The 18665-nt window shown below is 38.1% G+C and overlaps 1 protein-coding gene across 5 annotated transcripts in view; it reads left to right on the forward strand.

The window, feature by feature from the left end:
* The window catches only part of LOC122551587 (glutamate decarboxylase 1), a 62730-nt gene that overhangs the window by 23121 nt on the left and 20944 nt on the right, over positions 1-18665 (forward strand). For all 5 annotated transcript variants that reach the window (XM_043693707.1, XM_043693708.1, XM_043693709.1 and 2 more), the window contains 2 exons: positions 1600-1678; positions 18285-18434. In XM_043693707.1, coding sequence (XP_043549642.1) covers positions 1600-1678; positions 18285-18434 — 229 coding nt within the window. The remainder of the gene's footprint in view (positions 1-1599; positions 1679-18284; positions 18435-18665) is intronic.

Genomic DNA, 18665 nt, shown 5'->3' on the forward strand with positions numbered 1-18665 from the left:
ACCCTCCTCCCTGACCTATCACCTTCATCCCCTCCCCCACTCTCCTATTGTACTCTATGCTACTTTCTCCCCACCTCCACCCTCCTCTAGCTTATCTCTCCACCCTTCAGGCTCTCTCCCTTTATTCCTGATGAAGGGCTTTTGCCCAAAACGTCGATTTTGCTACTCCTCGGATGCTGCCTGAACTGCTGTGCCCTTCCAGCATCACTAATCCAGAATCTGGTTTCCAGCATCTGCAGTCATTGTTTTTACCTAAATGCGAGGTGATGCGTTTTGGAAGGTCGAATTTGAAAGCTGAGTACAGGATTAAGGATAGGATTCTTGGCAGTGTGGAGGAACAGAGGGATCTTAGTGTGCAGGTACATAGATCCCTTAAAATGGCCACCCAAGTGGACAGGGTTGTTAAGAAAGCATATGGTGTTTTGGCTTTCATTAACAGGGGGATTGAGTTTAAGAGTCGTGAGATCTTGTTACAACTCTATAAAACTTTGGTTAGGCCACACTTGGAATACTGCGTCCAGTTCTGGTCGCCCTATTATAGAAAAGATGTGGATGCTTTGGAAAGGGTTCAGAGGAGGTTTATCAGGATGCCGTCTGGACTGGAGGGCTTATCTTATGAAGAGAGGTTGACTGAGCTCGGACTTTTTTCATTGGAGAAAAGGAGGAGGAGAGGGGTCCTAATTGAGGTATACAAGATAATGAGAGGCATAGATGGAGACTATTTTCCAGGGCAGAAATGACTAACATGAGGGGTCATAGTTTTAAACTGGTTGGAGGAAAGTATAGAGGGGATGTCAGAGGCGGGTTCTTTACACAGAGAGTTGTGAGAGCATGGAATGCGTTGCCAGCAGCAGTTGTGGAAGCAAGGTCATTGGGGACATTTAAGAGACTGCTGGACATGCATATGGTCACAGAAATTTGCGGATGCATACATGAGGATCAGTGGTCGGCACAACATCGTGGGCTAAAGGGCCTGTTCTGTGCTGTACAGTTCTATGTTCTATGTTCTATCTTGGGTTGAATGGCTGCTCTCTGAGTCGCAAATTTTCTCTGGCCCAATGAGTTACAACATATTGAAAAGAAAGCAAATAGTTGGTTCATCTGTTAAACCAATGTGATAAATGATATTGGTTATACCTCATTTAAAAGGAAAAAATAGTTTTGACCATACATTGATGACACCAATTTCAAATATAGCAAAAAAACAAAAAGAGCTAGAGAAACTCAGCAGATCTGGCAGACTCTGTGGAGAGAGAAGCAGAGTCAATGTTTCATGACTCTTCAGAATTCTCAGCTCTCAGACTTAGTTCTGAAGAAGTTAAATCTGTTTCTCTTTTCACAGATGCTGTCAGATCTACTGAGTTTCTCCAGCATTTTTGATTTTATTTTAGATTTCCAATAACCATAGTGTTTCATTCTATTTTTAAACATAGCTCTTTCCAGATCAGGTTATACTGTATTGATTGATCTTTACTAAGCACCTAACCATTAATACCATCATGCTGTATGGACCAATTAAAATGATAGCAAATAATGCTGAACTTGTTTGATCATGCTTTAAGCATATGTGACATAATTACAGAATGACTTTTCTTCAAGGGCCAATTCAGTCACTTGGAATCCCCACAAGATGATGGGAGTTTTGTTGCAGTGTTCAGCAATTCTTGTCCGAGAAAAGGTATCTACTTGAATTATTTTTCATAATGTAGATATTATGAGCTTTCTTTGAGTTGAATTGTTACAACATAGTAAGGATGGTTTAGCTTCTTTTACAACACAATTCTGCACATGTATTCAGTTCTAAAACAAACATTATTAACTATTTTGGCAAATGGTATGAATTGCAAAAATTGTCATTTACGTTTCTCTCTAACTTTCTTTAAGAGGACCTTTGTCTCGTCATCCAGAAGTAACATAATTCTAAATCTTATGAAGGGGAATATTTGTAATAAATTAAGTATCATACATCTCCTTCTATTTCTATGTCTGTTCAAAACTCCTATGGCTGAACCCCTATGAGAAAATCTTTTGTGCAACATTTTCAAGTTCTGTTCTTGTGGCCTGAAGGTGGGGCACTGCCTTAATTTGAGTGGAACTTTGTATGACAGAGGTAACTCCCCACTGTTTCACTAACTCACCTTTCACTGATGGGCATGGTTTTGTATAATAACCTACCCGTGGACAAGAATCATAAATTTCAATCCAGTTAAGTTTTTGGTCTCAGATTTCTCAACATTTTTTAGAGTTTTAGATTAAAATTTATCTCTAGACCCATAATATTCAGACACATGCTCAGAAGCTTTACATATTTACCTGGGTTAATACTTAGTAGATTGGATGATCCAGTTGATTGGTCTAGTTTTGCACTAGAATTTGGATTTGAAACCAGCCCAAGCTGATGAATGTCCCTTCCAGGCTAGTAATACCCCTAGGGAACTGAGTTTGAAAATAGAATCACAGCACAAAACACCAAAAATAAAATTTCATATGGATATTGTTCTGATGTTGATATGGAGCCAATTTTCATCTACTTCAGACATTAACTACAACAAACTTGTTCGTATTTGGTAAACACATTGTACACTGAATGTTCTTTCATTCACCTTTTGAGCACTGAAAAAATGTAACAATAACTGTGATTTTGGAAAAGGTTTGTAGCTCAGGTTGTGGATCAGGTAGTAAGTTTGCTCGCTGAGCTGGTAGATGTGTCCTCAGACATTTTGTCACCATGCTAGGTAGCATAACCAGTGAGCCTCTGATGAAGCGCTAGTGTCTTTCCACTCCTGGCAATTCTAAACCTCTCATCTTTGCTTCTTATCATTTACTTTTGACTTATTTCCATATCAGTCATGCGCAATATTTGTTCAAGATTGTGGGCACTCTTGTCTTTTTCACCTGTCGCAATGATAGTCAAGTTCCAATCAAGATTCAGGTTATGGTTTATACGATATGCTTTCATCATGGTTCAAACTCCAAAACATAACATAGAAGGTCTTTCTTTTGCCCACTATGTTTAGATTCAGGATCAAAGTCTGAAGTAGATTTGTGGCAAACAAGTGAATGAGTTAAAAATATAAAGAGATACAACTTTCATTGACAGCTGTTTATTAATACACAAAGGTGAGAGATTACTTAATGCTAAGCACTTACTTTGCCTACATCTTTTAAACAGGTACTTGGATTAAGAAGCTGATATTGGGTGAACATACAAAATTTGGCTGATTGCAAGTAATCCTACAGGGTTATTTCACCTTTCTAAAGACAGATTGTTCATCAGCTAACTCATGGGAAAACAGTGAAGTTTGAGACAAAAACTGATGAATGGCATTGTGTGGAGTTTAGGTGTTTGCCTCGTGGGGTCCGGGCCAATGCACCTCAAACTAGTGAAACCACAGTTTGTTGGAAAATGGTACAAAGCCAGGACAGTGGTGGAAATATGGCAGTGGATTCCATGCTCTCTGTCTACCTTTCTACCATCTACTTGCCTGTCTCTGAACAATCTGAAAGTTTACAGTGGGAGTAAAGAGAGGAACAACTAATGGCCACTCAAGGACTGCAGGCCACCACTACCTTCAGTGGGGGAGGCCCACACCATTTGTAAAACCCAGTAGTTTTAGTTGCACACACTGATGTCAGGTAAGTGGGAGGACTTCTTTTGCAGGTCTTTTGGGCCCATCAAAGTCACTTCTACCCTCTGCTTAGCCTCTTGAAATTGGCCTACCTCCACCCATTTCACCAATGTTTGAGATCTTTACACCAAATAACCTTTTGCCTTCATAGTCACAAGAAAACCACTGACATGTACATTCCCTTTCCTAGATCAGCAGTGTCACACATTCTCTTTAGTAGCGAGGCATTGGTAGATCATAACATTAAGCCTTTCCTCAATCCAGCAGGTACTGAAAAGACATGCATTGGTGTTTGATTGTCTTCTATTTTAATGGTAGACTATGAATATACCAATCCTACTAAGAATCTGACTCTTAAACCAGCAATAACTTTATTTAAGCAAAACAAATAAATTGAAAATTAACAACCTGATATAGCAAATTATACACTTTGATATTATCCTTGATATACAATACAATAAATAATCCTTCCACTTTATCTCCAAATGTAAAGCATAAAACAAGTTCACTTGACAATGAAGTTCAATCTGACCCATAAGGTAGCACAGATTTAAGATACACAGTTCCTCTGTTACTACATTTCAGTGCCTTCCTCAAATACTTATCAAATAGCAATCACACAAAGTAGCTAGGATTCAACTTAGGCTTTTGGTTCAATTGATTTAATTGTTAAGATGGAGGATCCAGAAGAGTAATTCTCTTCAGACAGTGTTTCTGCTGAATGATTATGGCAGAATGTATGTACTAAAAATCTGTGCAGAGGTACTTTAAATGACCGATTTCCATTATATATAGAAAATTGAGTGACTAATTATAATAATTCAGAATGTCTATGTACTCAATAGATATCCACAGATGAATGCACCAGATGGCTGCTATGTGCTGTATAGTTTAAGTTACGCCAGTCAATTAGAAATTAGTGAATAATTATATTTCTACCACAGAAAAAGAGAGCATTGGATGCAACTAAATTTGTAAATTTACCATTTCTGTACCTCTTGGTCTTTGTCCCAATTATAAGAAGTATAATCGAAAGAAATTATCAGAGAAGTTCTGACCATTTTAGTATGTTTGACTTTTTACAAATGCAATATATTTAGGTAAGATTTTAACTTATGAACAGTGTGAGGTGGGGTGAAAATTCATTCGGAGTTTAATTTAGATATTTGTGTGATTATTAAACACTGTACATGATTTTTTTTCTAGCCTCAACTGTCAGAATTGCTTTTTTTCTGGTTTCTCCTTACAAGCACCTCCTGCATTGGAAACAATCAACCAAAGCAGTAGAGGAATTACTTCAAAAAAATACAAAAGGTTTTTTTTAATTCACAAAACTATTTGACTCAGCTCCAACATATGAAGCAATGGGCCAGATTTTGCTCTCACTAGTGAACAAATGACCTGTTCATCTTGTTTATGTTTGCTCGCAGATTTTCTAAGGGGCTTTGCACTGAACTATCCTGTACATGAAAGAACCAAAATGACACTACACTGTCTGCAGGAAATCTAGGACCTGTATGTAACAGGATAAGCAATTGTGCATCTCCTTAACTAATCAGGATTGAAGAATCATCAAGTGTTAGAATCATACAGCATGGAAAAAGACCCTTCGGTCCCACAGTTGCACGCTGACCAGACATCCCAATCTGACCTAATCCCATTAGCCAGCATTCTGAATTATTATAATTAGTCACTCAATTTTTTATTTATATCCATCTGGATGCCTTTAAATACTGTAATTGCACCCACCTCCACCACTTCCTCTGGCAGCTTGTTCCATACACACACCACATGAGGAATTTATCCTTCAGGTCCTTTTTAAATTTTTCCCCTGTTACCTTAAACTTCTGCCCTCTAGTCCTTAATAAGCAATGCAGAGTCTGAACCAGGATGTCTCTGCTAGAATATTCAATTCAATGTCACATTAGGTGTTCAAATTGAATGAAGAGCAGGAAAGGGAAGTTGGATTAAGGAATTGAGGTAGGAGAGATAGTAAAAAAAAGTAATTTAATTTTTGTTATTTGTTAAACTCCAATTTAGCTCTGAAGGAATGAGACTCCATATCTGTAAGAGTTAATTTACAATTCCAAAGAAGCTATTTGGTATAACTTAAAACTTATTATGCATTTAAAAAAATAAAGTTTTCAGGACTGGATAAACCCTAACGTTTTCTGGAATATTTAGCAGGCATATAATTACAAGTGTATGAGGTGATCTAAATAGATTTTCAGATTCATTGCCTAGGTTACTCAGCCTTGTCGGGAAACCCTGCTTCAGGCTGTACGTTGCTGATACCTTGTTTGTAACTTCGTTAGTATGGAACATTTTCTATTCAACCTGTGCAGAGATATTATTATACACCTCTGGGGAAGGTGGGAATTGAACCCAGACGGAGGAACACTACCACTGCACCACAAGAATCCCATTAGTTTGAGAGTTAGTTATTTTAATGTGTATCAGGTATGGATCACTTGGCATCTGTCTTGGCTCTAAAAACAGAAGAATATGGTTTCAAGTTCCATTCCAGAACATAAGTATTTCAGAAAAAAGTACAATATTGAAGAGAAGCTGCATTGTTGTTTGGATTTAACATTAGACCAATGTTGTGGCTAAGTAGAGAAGATCCCAGCTGCATTATTTCAAATGGCAGGGTATTAGCCTTGATATCAGGACCAATATTTATTTTTCAATCAACAATCCAAAAAAAGATAATACGTGAAAAGATGTTAATAGATTGTAAATCAGCTACATTTCTTATATTGCAGCAGTGACTAATTTAAAAAATGACTTCAAAATGACTTAAGACTTCCTATGGCCATATAAGGCCCTATGGAAATTCTTATCAATCTTTATTTCCATACTACTGTGATCCATTCCCCAACTTGCACTCTCTGTAATCCTAAGATCATCCAAATGCTATTGCCTTATGTTTGAACGTGCACCCATGATCTCTGTGCTCACTGATTTTCATTAGTTCCTGATCAGGCATTGCTTTGAAATTAAAAAAAACGTTCTTTATAATCAAAGCATTCCGAGGTCTTGCTCCTTCCCTTCTCTGTAATTTGGCCCAGCCCGACAACCCTCCAAGGTCTCTACTTTCCTCTAATTCGGCCATGTCTGCTTCCCTGATTCAATTGCTCCAGTATTGGTGGCTGAGCTTCCAGCTGTGTAGGCCAATGCACTGAGCTTTCCTCCTCAATACTGTCTCCTCCTCTCTCTTCATTTACGTGATTCTTCATAATCTAATTTTTGCACCAGGTTTTTGGCTACTTATTCTAATACCTTCTTACATGACTTTGTGTCCAATTTTGCAAAGTACTTTCAGATGTTTTGCTACTTTAGAAGTACCTTACAAAGGGATCAAAGGATATTGTGGGAAAGTGGGAACAAAATACTGAGTTGGATGATAAACCATGATCATATTGAATGGTTTACCAGACTCAAAGGGCCAAATGGCCTACTCCTGCTCCTATTTTCTATATTTCTATATTTCTAAACAAAAGTCAAAGCTGAGCAAGTCTCATCATCCAGAGTTGAATTGAAGAGGGTGCAAATTAATTAGACATGCAGCCCTACTATAATATTAAGGAAACACCCATCTTTCTGGTATCATATTGATTGCCCGCCTGTATCCCCTGCTCTGCCTCCAGTAAAAGTGAAAGAGGACTGATTGGAGATGGGTTGGATTTGGATTCAAACTTTAACCTCCCACTTGAAATAAACCTGCCTGCTTCTTTGTTGTTAAAGTTCTCCTTGTGTTTTACATGAGGATTCTTCAATCTGATTGGTTGAAGAATCTTACCAGTACTAAGTTGTGCATGCCATCAATATCCTGTAGGGGGGGCATCACAAAAAGTATGATGCCCAATGACAGAGAGTTGTCGCCCAAATCCCATGGAATTTCAAGGACCAAGCATCGTACTTTTGCCACTGATTATAAAATATAGGCCATTGCATTTGGTTCAAAGTATAAGTTTACATTTGTAGCCAAAGTTATAATTTTGTTTTAATGCAGAGTAGCAATGAATCTGGAAGGTAAATCAAAATCAAACTGACAAGTAACTTAATAAACTTTTGATGTCTGTTTCAACTCACAATTTCCAGATTGGTTGTATTTCCTGTGAAAGTTCTAATCTTACTTCTAATTGTTTTTAAACATTTCAACCAAAGTGATAGTTACACAACTCTTTACATGAAGTTACAAATTAGCTGTTTGGCATGAAAGTACAAGCATAATGGAACCTTTGATTATTCTGATGCTCCTAGGCCCAACAGTAGAATATTGGGATTTAGGTAAGGGTCAAATTGGGTCCTGGTCCCAGTCAACTGACAGTAATTCTCCCTCAATTGGCCAGTTGATGGCCAGGGGGGCTTTTTAACAATGAATTAAGAAGAGTAAACAGGATCTATAATAGGTTCTCCAACATGAATGGAACTGCAGCCACTACTGTAGTTTAGGGACAGAGCTGATGCCTTTGTTGTGAGGCATCCTTTCAGCAACTTGAAAAACAAATTGAATTAGGACATGGCCACAAGATCCACCATTGTGGATGGGATGTCCATTCAGAAAGTGGCTCCTACTAGGCACAAGAGGTGAGCTTCCAAAACTATCTGGAGCACTGGTCTGGTCAAGGACCTGCTGGAAGATAGCCCTTCTAACTCTGATCCTACTTCCAAGAACATGGTAAATTAGCAAGCCTGACGGCGAAGTGAGTTAATATGCCAGCCTGACAATGGGGTGAAAATTCTGCTCTAAGTAAAAATAAACTCAGATTAAAGTGCTAAAATTGGTAGGCTAAATTTAATGTGTGGAGTTATTATGGCTGTTAAAATCTAATTAAGGTCTAAATTGAAAGTATCAAGTCATGGTAAACGGTATTACCACTGGGAATAAGAACTGACTGTTAGAGCTAGTGTTAGCAATAATAATGCTGAAAAGAGTGGAAAATACATTTTTGATGGGGTAGAAATGGCTGGCTGATTAAAACGTGGTTCTTCATGCAAAGAAATTAACAGCACTCAGGGCAGAATTCTCTTCTCAGCAGGACTAGCGAGAGAAAAATCAGGCAGTCAGCACTCTCACTGTTACCCTGCCATGAGATGCCACTTCTATGATTTCCCACTAGAACTGAGATCAGGAGTATAATACATTCATGCAAATAATTGTGGTCATTTTATAATTAGATGCAAATGATGATAATGCACAATTTCTGTCACTTGCACATTACTAATTCTAAGAACTAGGAATGCTGTGCACACATCCTATCCTAAGGTTGCAATGGGCTGCAAAGATGATTTCAAGCTTCTGTAGCAAATTTGTCCAGTGCTACATTAGTGATAGTGCGAGGTAAGGCAAAAACTTTAAAATAAAAGTTATTTTAAGTTTTGACACTTTTGGTGACTTTGCCAGCTGTGCACGGTATTGTGTTTCTGCACCTTTCAGATGTTTCAGCTATGCTAGACTCCGTCAAATTCATTCAAATGGTCCTGACCCTGAGAAACTGGCTACGGTCAGAGATGGCAGTGGTGTGAGAGGGCTATGGTCTACCCAAGTTATAAGCCATTGTTTCCAAGAAGAAATTCCATCTGCACATTCTTAAAACACCCAGGAAGGTGATAGCTTTACATGACTGTATTGCAATGCAGGAAGCTGTAGGACAGGAAATGGGTTGAATTGGGTTTTTTTGGAAAATGTGATGACTGCTGTGTGGTTTTTCTGCTGAAACAGCAAAGCTAAAAATAGAAGTAGTATTAGAATTTTATAAACTTTCAATAAGGTATCTGTAACTAAATGAACTGTTCATTTTTTTGTTACCTGAAAAATAAAGCGAAAAGTTAAGCATGAAATTGACAGATAGTAAAATCTACAATATATTATAATTAAACATGGGAAATTAAAACCACATTCTATTTGCCAAAAATCTTAGCTTAGACTTACTGCTGGAAATACGAAAGAGAGCTGGTAGATGTATTCAAATGAAAATGACAGGACTTTGTCACATTATTTCAGCTCTCGAATATCAGATGGTATTAGAACTCCACAATATGACAGGCAGTATGATCACAGCAGTAAATCTAGCCTGTGAAATTTAATGCATGCCTCATGTGAGTGTCATAGTTATTTTACTTTAGCCATCATACTTTAGATGTCATGCTTCATTATATTTTCTGATTAATTGTAAAAATGCCACCAGAAGTCTGATAGCTTTTAAAAATTATTTTCAGGAAATGAACATCAATGCCTGCCATTTATTGCCCATCCGTATTTGACCTGAGAATCTTTTCCTGAAACAGTTGGTGTACCAGTTTGATTCAAATGTGTGCGCTGCTATAGGTCGTTAAGAATGAAACATGTTGGTATATGACTGGAGTCATAGGGAGGGGAGACAAATTTCCTTTTCTTAACTGAGCCAGTTGAGACTTTAGGCCCAATGCCCATTATGGACACACTTCCCCATCCCAAATTTAGATTTTAAAATCCAGTTTCTCTTTTCAAACTGCTATGCAGTGATACGAAATCTTGTAGATTATTAGTCCAGTAACATAACCACTCAGCTATTGTACTTATGTTAAAACATTTGCAGATAATTTCTGTACGTAACCCACATTTATTCCTGAAACACTTCCCCGTCACACTTTGTCGAAAACCTCTTTACTATCACAAAGCAATGTTTTGTGTAATAAATTAAAAGCAATGCCACGGGAAATATGCTACAGCATATTGTGCAAAGCAAAGATTTGCTGTGTCCCTCTCACCTTGTAGCATTCTAACAAGTTTGTCTTTGGCTACTTGCTACCCTTAAACCATAGTTTCTATATTTATCTCCCTTTCAATCCTTTTTACAGGGCATCTTGTATCAAATTGAGGTGCTACTTAATCTTGTTTCATAATTTTTGCTGCTAATATTGTGATTCCCGCTACCAAACCTTTTCAGCTGGAAGCACAGCTCTGATTCCATTGTTAGTCCTGCTGTCCCAAGTTAGACTTTAGCTCCAATGTCCCACACTCCAAGCTATTCTCCCACCACTTTCTAAATTACAAGCACTATGTTCTAAGCATGAATGGGGATTAGCTTTGAGTTGTTTAAATTCATTCAGCATTGTAAGAAATAATTTCTCTTTTAAAAGAATTCAACTAAAAGCAGAAAAAAACCCAAAGGACTGTGGATGCTTAAATCAGAAACAAAAGCAGAAATTGCTGGAAAAGCTCAGCAGGTCTGGCAGCAACTGAGAAGAGAAATCAGAGTTAGCATTTCAGGTCCACAGAATTGGACCTGAAACATTAACTCTGATTTCTCTTAAATGGTTCAGGTCCAGTTCTGTGGAAGGGTCACGGGATCTGAAACGCTAACTCTGATTTCTCTTCTCAAATGCTGCCAGACCTGCTGAGCTTTCCCAGCAACTTCTGTTTTTGTGTCAACTAAAAGCAATTTCCTCATCATAACTGATTGCAACCATTTTAGCTCTCCTTCTCCCCCTCTCCAAAACCACAGGAGTAATTGGTAGATGATTAGATGTTTGAAAAAAAAGACAATGCCCAATTGCTGGTTTAGCTTTGTCTCCCAAGATGAATCTTAACTCACTGGTCTATAGTTTCCAAGATTTTACTTCAATCCTCCTTCAGCATGAGGACATAAGAGTTAGGAGGAGGAGGAAGCCATTTGGCTCCTTGGAACAGCTCTGCCATTCAATGAGATAATAGCTGATTTGCTTGAGGTCTTATCTCCACTTCCCTGCCTGTCCCCTGCTGCTTTTGACTGACTTGTCAATCAAACTTTGTGTAACAGCCTTAAATATATTCAATGACCCAACCTCAACTGCTTATGAAAAAGAGTATTCCAAAGGCTAACAACCCTCAAAGTAGAAATTCTCTTCAATTCCATCTTAAATGGGAATCACCTTATTTTTAAACTGTGCCCCATGGTTCTACACCATTACAAGGAAAATTTTTCTCGTCACCTATGCAGACAAGCCCATCAGAATTTTATATATATATCAATAAGGTCATCGAATATTTTTCTAAATTTCAATGAGTATGGGTGCAATCTGTTCAATCTTTCCTCATAAAACAAGCCCCTCATCCCAGGAATTGGTCTAATGAACCTTCTCTGAGCTGTTTCCAAGTCAAATATACCCCTCCGTGAGTAGGGTGACCAAAGATGCACCAAGTACACTCTATGTATGATTTCATCAATGTCTAGTACAGCAGTAATAAGACTTCCCTCCTTTTATATATTATCACTCTTCCAATAAAGGCTAATGTTCCGTTTACCTTCCTAATTATTTGCCGTGCACACATACTGACATTTTGTGATTGGTGTATAAGGATATCTGCACACACTGCATTGATGCATTTTATAGTGGTTTTACATTTAAATTATGTTCTGTTTTTCTATTCTTCCTATTAAAATGAATAACCTCTTTGTTTTCCCACATTATACTCCATCTGCCAAATTTTTGGCCACTCATTTAACCTATCCATGCCCTTTGGAAAACTCTTTGGATTCTCAAACCAGTCAGCAATATTGGCAACAATAAATTCAATCCCTTCATTTCAATCATAAATATAGTTTGTAAATAATTGAAACCCCAGCACTGATTCCTGTGACACTCCATTAGTTACAGTTTGTCATGGTGAAAATGACTGACTCTCTGTTTCCTATTAGGTAGCTAGTCCTCCACCCACGCTATTATTTAGTCTCCATTACCATAAGGTCTTATCTTATGTAATAACGCTTTTTCAGCACATTATCAAATTCCTTTAGGAAATCCGAATGCACTGTCTACTCCTTGTCCTTTGTCCGGTCTGATTTCTATATTGTTAATGGACTCTAATAAACTTGTCAAATAATATTTCTCTTCCACAACTGACATTGATTCTGCCTGATTTCTTTCTAAAAAAGGCTATCCCAGTTGCCATTTCCCAGTCATCAGGACTACTCAGGACACAGCAGGCTATTTTTGTTATCTCAGTGTGCCACGTACTTCCAACCATTTTTTCACTCTCCAGGAAAAACTTAAATCTGAATTTGATGTCCTCTTTGCCTTGAAATTCATTAATTTGGCGAATGCCATTTCCTTTGAGAGCTGCAAACAATCTATCTGAGTTTAATACTTGTTTGTTTCTTGAGGTAAAGATTGAATATCCTTTCTTAATCTGTCCAATTCTTCAGTCATATCCTTGTTATTATTTATAATCTTATTGCATCACAATTATTGGTGTTAATTGTTCTATAACTTAACTGTAATTCCTAATATCAGCAAACTTTTATGAACTTGATTATTTTGAATGTTTTCTGCAACTCTGCTTTCTGAGATCATTTCAGCAAGCCAAACACCGTTATTTTGTAAACCATAAGTGCTTCTGAACTTAACTGTTCCAGAAAGTAAATACTTAGACTTCCAAGCCAAATGGACAAGGCAGCATTGAAGGTAAGGAGGTTGATGATAGGAGACAGTGAGGTCTGCAGATGCTGGAGGTCAGAGTTGAGATTGTGTTGCTGGAAAAGCACAGCAGGTCAGGCAGCAACCGAGGAGCAGGAAAATTGACGTTTTGGGCCAGAGGTCTTCATCAGGAATGAGGATAACGATAGCCAGAGTGGGCAAGGAACGACAGAGTATACAAGCATTAAGAGAAAAGAGCAATTAGGTTTAAAAGGAGAAAAATAATAACAAACCAAACCTAATGGTTCTTATTTAAATGTGCATAGCATTTGAAACAAAATAAATGAAATAATGGCACAAAGAGATTGTGGATATAATCTGTAATAATTGCAGAGATATATTTGCAAGGTGACCAAAGCTGGGAACTCAAATTTAGTGGCATTTGAATTTTCAAAAGGATTTGCAGGAAGGAAATGGTGGTGGAGTAACCTTATTAATGCAAAGATGGAATAAGTACAATAGCGAATCATGACCTATGATCATATTAGGTAGAATGCAAATGGTTGGCAGTAAGAAATAACAACAGGAAGAACAAACTGGTGGGAGTAATTTGTAAGTTCCTGAAAAGCAACTGTTTTAGAAAAGAGAATAAATCATGATTTAACAAGAGGAAGTAGAAAAGACACTACGTTAATCATATGTGACTTTAATCATCATCTTGCAAAGACAGTCTTAAGGAAGAGTTCATAGATTGTATTCAGGACAGTTTCCTAGAAAAATATATTGAAGCTATTTTGGATCTTGTAATATGTAACGAGGCAGGTTTAATAAATCGCCTCAGAGTTAGAGATCCCCCGAGGAACAGTGACCATGGCATGGTTGATTTCAACATACAGCATGAGAGTGAGAAACTTGGATTGTAAACAACTGTACTAAAATTAAATAAGTGTAATTACATAGGATAAGGGCAGAGTTGGATGAAGTGAAATGGGAAAGGAATTAACAGAAAAGCGAAACAATGTCAGACATTTAAGAATATAATTCCTGACTCACAACAAAGATATATCCTAGTGACATGCAAAAATTGTCAGAAGGGGTAAACTGATCACAGTTAACCAAAGAAGTTAAGAATAGTATCAAACTGAAGAAAATACAAACGATGTGGCAAAAATTAGTGGTAAACCAAAGGATTGGGAAACTTCTTAAAACCAACAAAAGATGGACAAAAAAAAATTAAAGAGGGAGACCACAAGGACAAACTTGCAAATAACTTATAAATAGAAAGAGCTTCTTTAAAATATATATAAATGGCTAAGTGAACATAGACCCTTTATAGAAGGAGGCTGGGGAAATAATAGTGGGGAAATAGGAAATGGCAGAAGAGCCGAATAAATGCATAATATCTGTCTTCACGATACTAGCCATTAATAGCACTCCAAACATATTAAATTATCAAGGGTTTAAATGTCGGGGTAGAGTGACAAAGTAATCAAGAATGATAACTACCTCTAAAGAAAAAGTGCTAGGGAATCTAATGGGCTGAAGAACAATAATTTCCCTGGATATGATGGGATGCATCCTTGGATTTTAAAGGAAGTAACTACAGAAATAATGGATACATTGGTAGTAATTTTCCAAGAATCCTTAGATTCTGGACAAGTCTCAGAGGGTTAGATTGCCCATGTATTAAACTTATTCAAAAAGGGTGACACAAGCATAGGTAACTATAGTCATTGTGAAAATGTTAGCATCAATTATAAAGGAAGTATTAGTAAAACATTTAGAAATGCACAATCTAATTAAACAGGCTTAGCATGGCTTCATGAAGTCTGACAAGTTTATTACAGTTCTTTGAAGGAGTAGCAAGTAGGATAACTAAAGGGGAACCTGTAGGTATAATATATTTGGATTTGTGAAAACATTCAATAAGGTACCACACATTAAACTATTAAATAAGATGAGTCCATGTTATTTGGGGTAGTACAATAAAATGGATAGGAGATCGGCTAACTAGTAGAATACAGAATTGGATAAATAGGGACACTTCAGGATAGCAATGGATAACTATTGGAATCCCACAGCAATTAGTGCCGGGGCCACATTATTTACAATACTTATTAATGAATTGGATTGTGGAACTGAATGTAATATCATTAAGTTTGCATGTGACACAAATGGCCAGTAGTCAGGTTTATGCAAAATGTCTTGACAAGGATATAAACAGATTGAGTCAGTAGGCAAAAGCTTGGCAGATGGAATATATTGTGGAAAAAATTGAGATTATGCAATTTGGCAGGATGAATATAAGAGCTGAATACTATTTAAATGGGGAAAGATAGCAGACAGCTGCAGCACAGTTCGATTTGGTGGTTCTTATGCATCAATCACAAAATGTTAGCATTCAGGTCCGACAAGTAATAGGGAAAATCAATGGAATGTTGACTTTTACTTCAAAGGGAATTGAGTATAAACATACAGAAGTCTTACTAAAACTATCCAAGGCACCTGGAATACTGTGAAATGTTTTGGTCCCTATACCTAAGGCAACATATACACACATTGTAGGCAGTCCAGGAAAGGTTCACAAGATTAATTCCAGGTACAGAGGGCTTTATGTATGAGGACTGATTGAGTGGGTTGAATCTGTACCCAGTGGAGTTTAGAAGAATGAGAGGAGTCCTCATTGAAATTTTAAGATACTAAGGAACTTGATGGGGTAAATGTAAGATATTGTTTTCCCCTTATGGGACAATCTAGGACCTGAGGGCATGATCTCAGTTGGGAGTTGCCCATTTAAGAAAAGGATAAGGAAGAGTTTCTTCTCTCATAGAGTAGTGCATCAGCGGAATTTGTTACTGCAGAGAGCTCTCTAGGCTGGGTGATTGAGTATATTCATGGCTGAGGTAACCAGATTTTTAATCAGTAAGGGAATTGATAGCTTTGTGAATAAGGTAGGAAAGTGGAGTTGAGGATTATCAGATCAACCATGATTTCATTATATGAGGGAGAAGACTTGATGGACCAAATGGCTGCCTGCTGCCCTTACATCTTGTGGTATTTTGATCTAGAACAGTGTTGAACAGCAAAGTCTCTTATTTCATAAGGAAGCTCTCAACTGGTAATAATGACCTTGGTCTTGTTTGTTTCCACAATTTCTCTGAATAGTCTGCCTTTGGAAGGCTATGTTCATCAATGGAAGTAATGAGTGAGAAGAGATGAAGATGAATGGGGATCCTGTAGATGTAATATGTCAGTACTTCCAGAAGGCCTTTGATAAGGTGCCGCACAAAGGTTAATTCATAAGGTTGGATCATATAGGATTGGGGAAATTTGTTAGCTTGGATAGATGACTGGCTGATGGACAAAGACAGAGAGTCAGCATAAAGGTTTTTTTTCTAGTTGGCAAGAAGTAACTAGTGGGGTGCCGCAAGGTTCAGCACAGTGGCTCAGTGATTAAAACTGCTGCCTCACAGCACTAGGGACTTGGATTCGATTCCAGCCTTGGGTGACTGTCTGTGTAGAGTTTGCATTTTTTCCCCTTGTCTGCATGGGTTTCCTCCAGTTGCTCGGGTTTCCTCCCAAAGTCCTTGATGTGCTAAATTGCCCATAATGTCCAGGGATCTGTGGGCTAGGTGGATTAGCCATGGAATTTGCAAGGTTACAGGGATAGGATATGGGTTTGGGTGGTTTTGATGGGCCAAACAGCCTGCTTCCACACTGGAGGGATTCTGTGATTCTGTGATGACTTGGAAACAGGGATAGAGGCTCTATAGCTAAATTTGTGGATGACACAAAATAAGCAGTGAGAAAATAAGAACCTTACAACTGGATGTAGATATGTTAGGAGAGTTGGCCAAAAGGTGACAGATGGAGTTTAACGTGGATAAGTGTGAGATCATGTATTTTGTTCGGAAAAATGAGAAGGCAATCTATTATCGAAATGGGGAGAGACTTCGAAATGCTGTGATGCAGAGGGATCTGAGTATCTCATTCATGAGTCACAGAAAGCATGCAGGTACAGTAGATAATGAAGAAAGTCAATAGAACATTGCCTTTAATAGCTAAAAGAATAGAATATAGAGATAACAAAGTATTGTTGCAGCTAGGAGAAAGTGAGGACTGCAGATGCTGGAGATATTGTTGCCGCTATACAAGAGACCGAACTTGGAGTAATGTGCACAGGTTTGGTCCCCTTATAATTTGAAAAGATGTAGTGGCATTGAAGGCAGTTCAGAGGAGGTTCACTAGATTGATCCCAGAGATGAAGGGTTTGTCATATGAAGAGTGATTGAACAGTTTAGGCCTATGCTCTCAGGAATTTAGAAGAATGAGGGGAGATCAAATTGAGATAGTCAAGATGATAAAAGAAATGGATAAAATAGACATGTAGTGAATGCTTCCTCTTGTGGGAAATTCTGGTACGAGAGGTCATAGTCTTAGGATAAGTGGTAGCAAATTTAAAACAGAGTTGAGGAGAAACTACTTCTTCCAAAGGGTTGTGAATCTGTGGAATTTGCTAACCCAAAGTATGCTGGATACTGGGGCAGTGAGTAACTTTATGGAGGAATTAGACAGATTTTTAATTGCTAACGGGTTGAAGAGAAATGGAGAGAAGGCAGGAAAATGGGGGCAAAGAGCATATCAGCCATGATCAAATGGTGGAGTAGACTTGATGGGCCAAATAGTGGGCGGCAGGGTGGCACAGTGGTTAGCACTGCTGCCTCACAGCACCAGAGACCCGGGTTCAATACCCGCCTTAGGCAACTGTGTGGAGTTTGCGCATTCTTCCTGTGTCTGCGCGGGTTTCCTCCGGGTGCTCTGGTTTCCTCCCACAGTCCAAAAATGTGCAGGTTAGGTGAATTGGCCGTGCTAAATTGCCCACAGTGTTAGGTGAAGGGGTAAATGCAGGGAGGTGGATTGCTGTTTGGAGGGTCGGTGTGGACTTGTTGGGCTGAAGGGCCTGTTTCCACACTGTAAGTAATCTAATCTGAATTTATGAACATATCAACTGGAGATAATTATAATGAATGAAGAGAAACAATAGTGGTTATGTTATCCAAATGATCCTGATCTAGATAGTTTGTCACGTGTCCCTTAATAGTCTGAGTGCATCCTATGTTTTACCTGTTTTACTATTATTCCTCTTAATATTTTTAAACTTCCTAATTTCTTCAATCTAACTTAAAAAAGAATCCTAAATGCATAGCATTCTGAATGATTACCTTTTTGTTATGGTAACATGGAGTAAGATAAGTTATTTTTTGTTCACAGGGTATTCTCCAAGGCTGCAATCAGATGTGTGCGGGCTATTTGTTCCAGCAAGATAAACAGTACGATGTTTCCTATGATACAGGAGATAAAGCAATACAGTGCGGCCGTCATGTGGACATTTTCAAGTTTTGGTTGATGTGGAAGGCGAAGGTACAGTAACCTGGGCTGAAGTCTTTTATTACCAGCTTGACATATTACATATACCTGGTTGTCTGACTTTATGGAAAAAGTGAGGACTGCAGATGCTGGAGATCAGAGCTGAAAATGTGTTGCTGGAAAAGCGCAGCAGGTCAGGCAGCATCCAAGGAGCAGGAGAATCGACATTTCGGGCATGAGCCCTTCTTCAGGAATGAGGAAAGTGTGCCAAGCAGGCTAAGATAA

This window comes from Chiloscyllium plagiosum, chromosome 7 (assembly GCF_004010195.1).
Source record: "Chiloscyllium plagiosum isolate BGI_BamShark_2017 chromosome 7, ASM401019v2, whole genome shotgun sequence".
In the NCBI taxonomy this organism is placed as follows: domain Eukaryota; kingdom Metazoa; phylum Chordata; class Chondrichthyes; order Orectolobiformes; family Hemiscylliidae; genus Chiloscyllium; species Chiloscyllium plagiosum.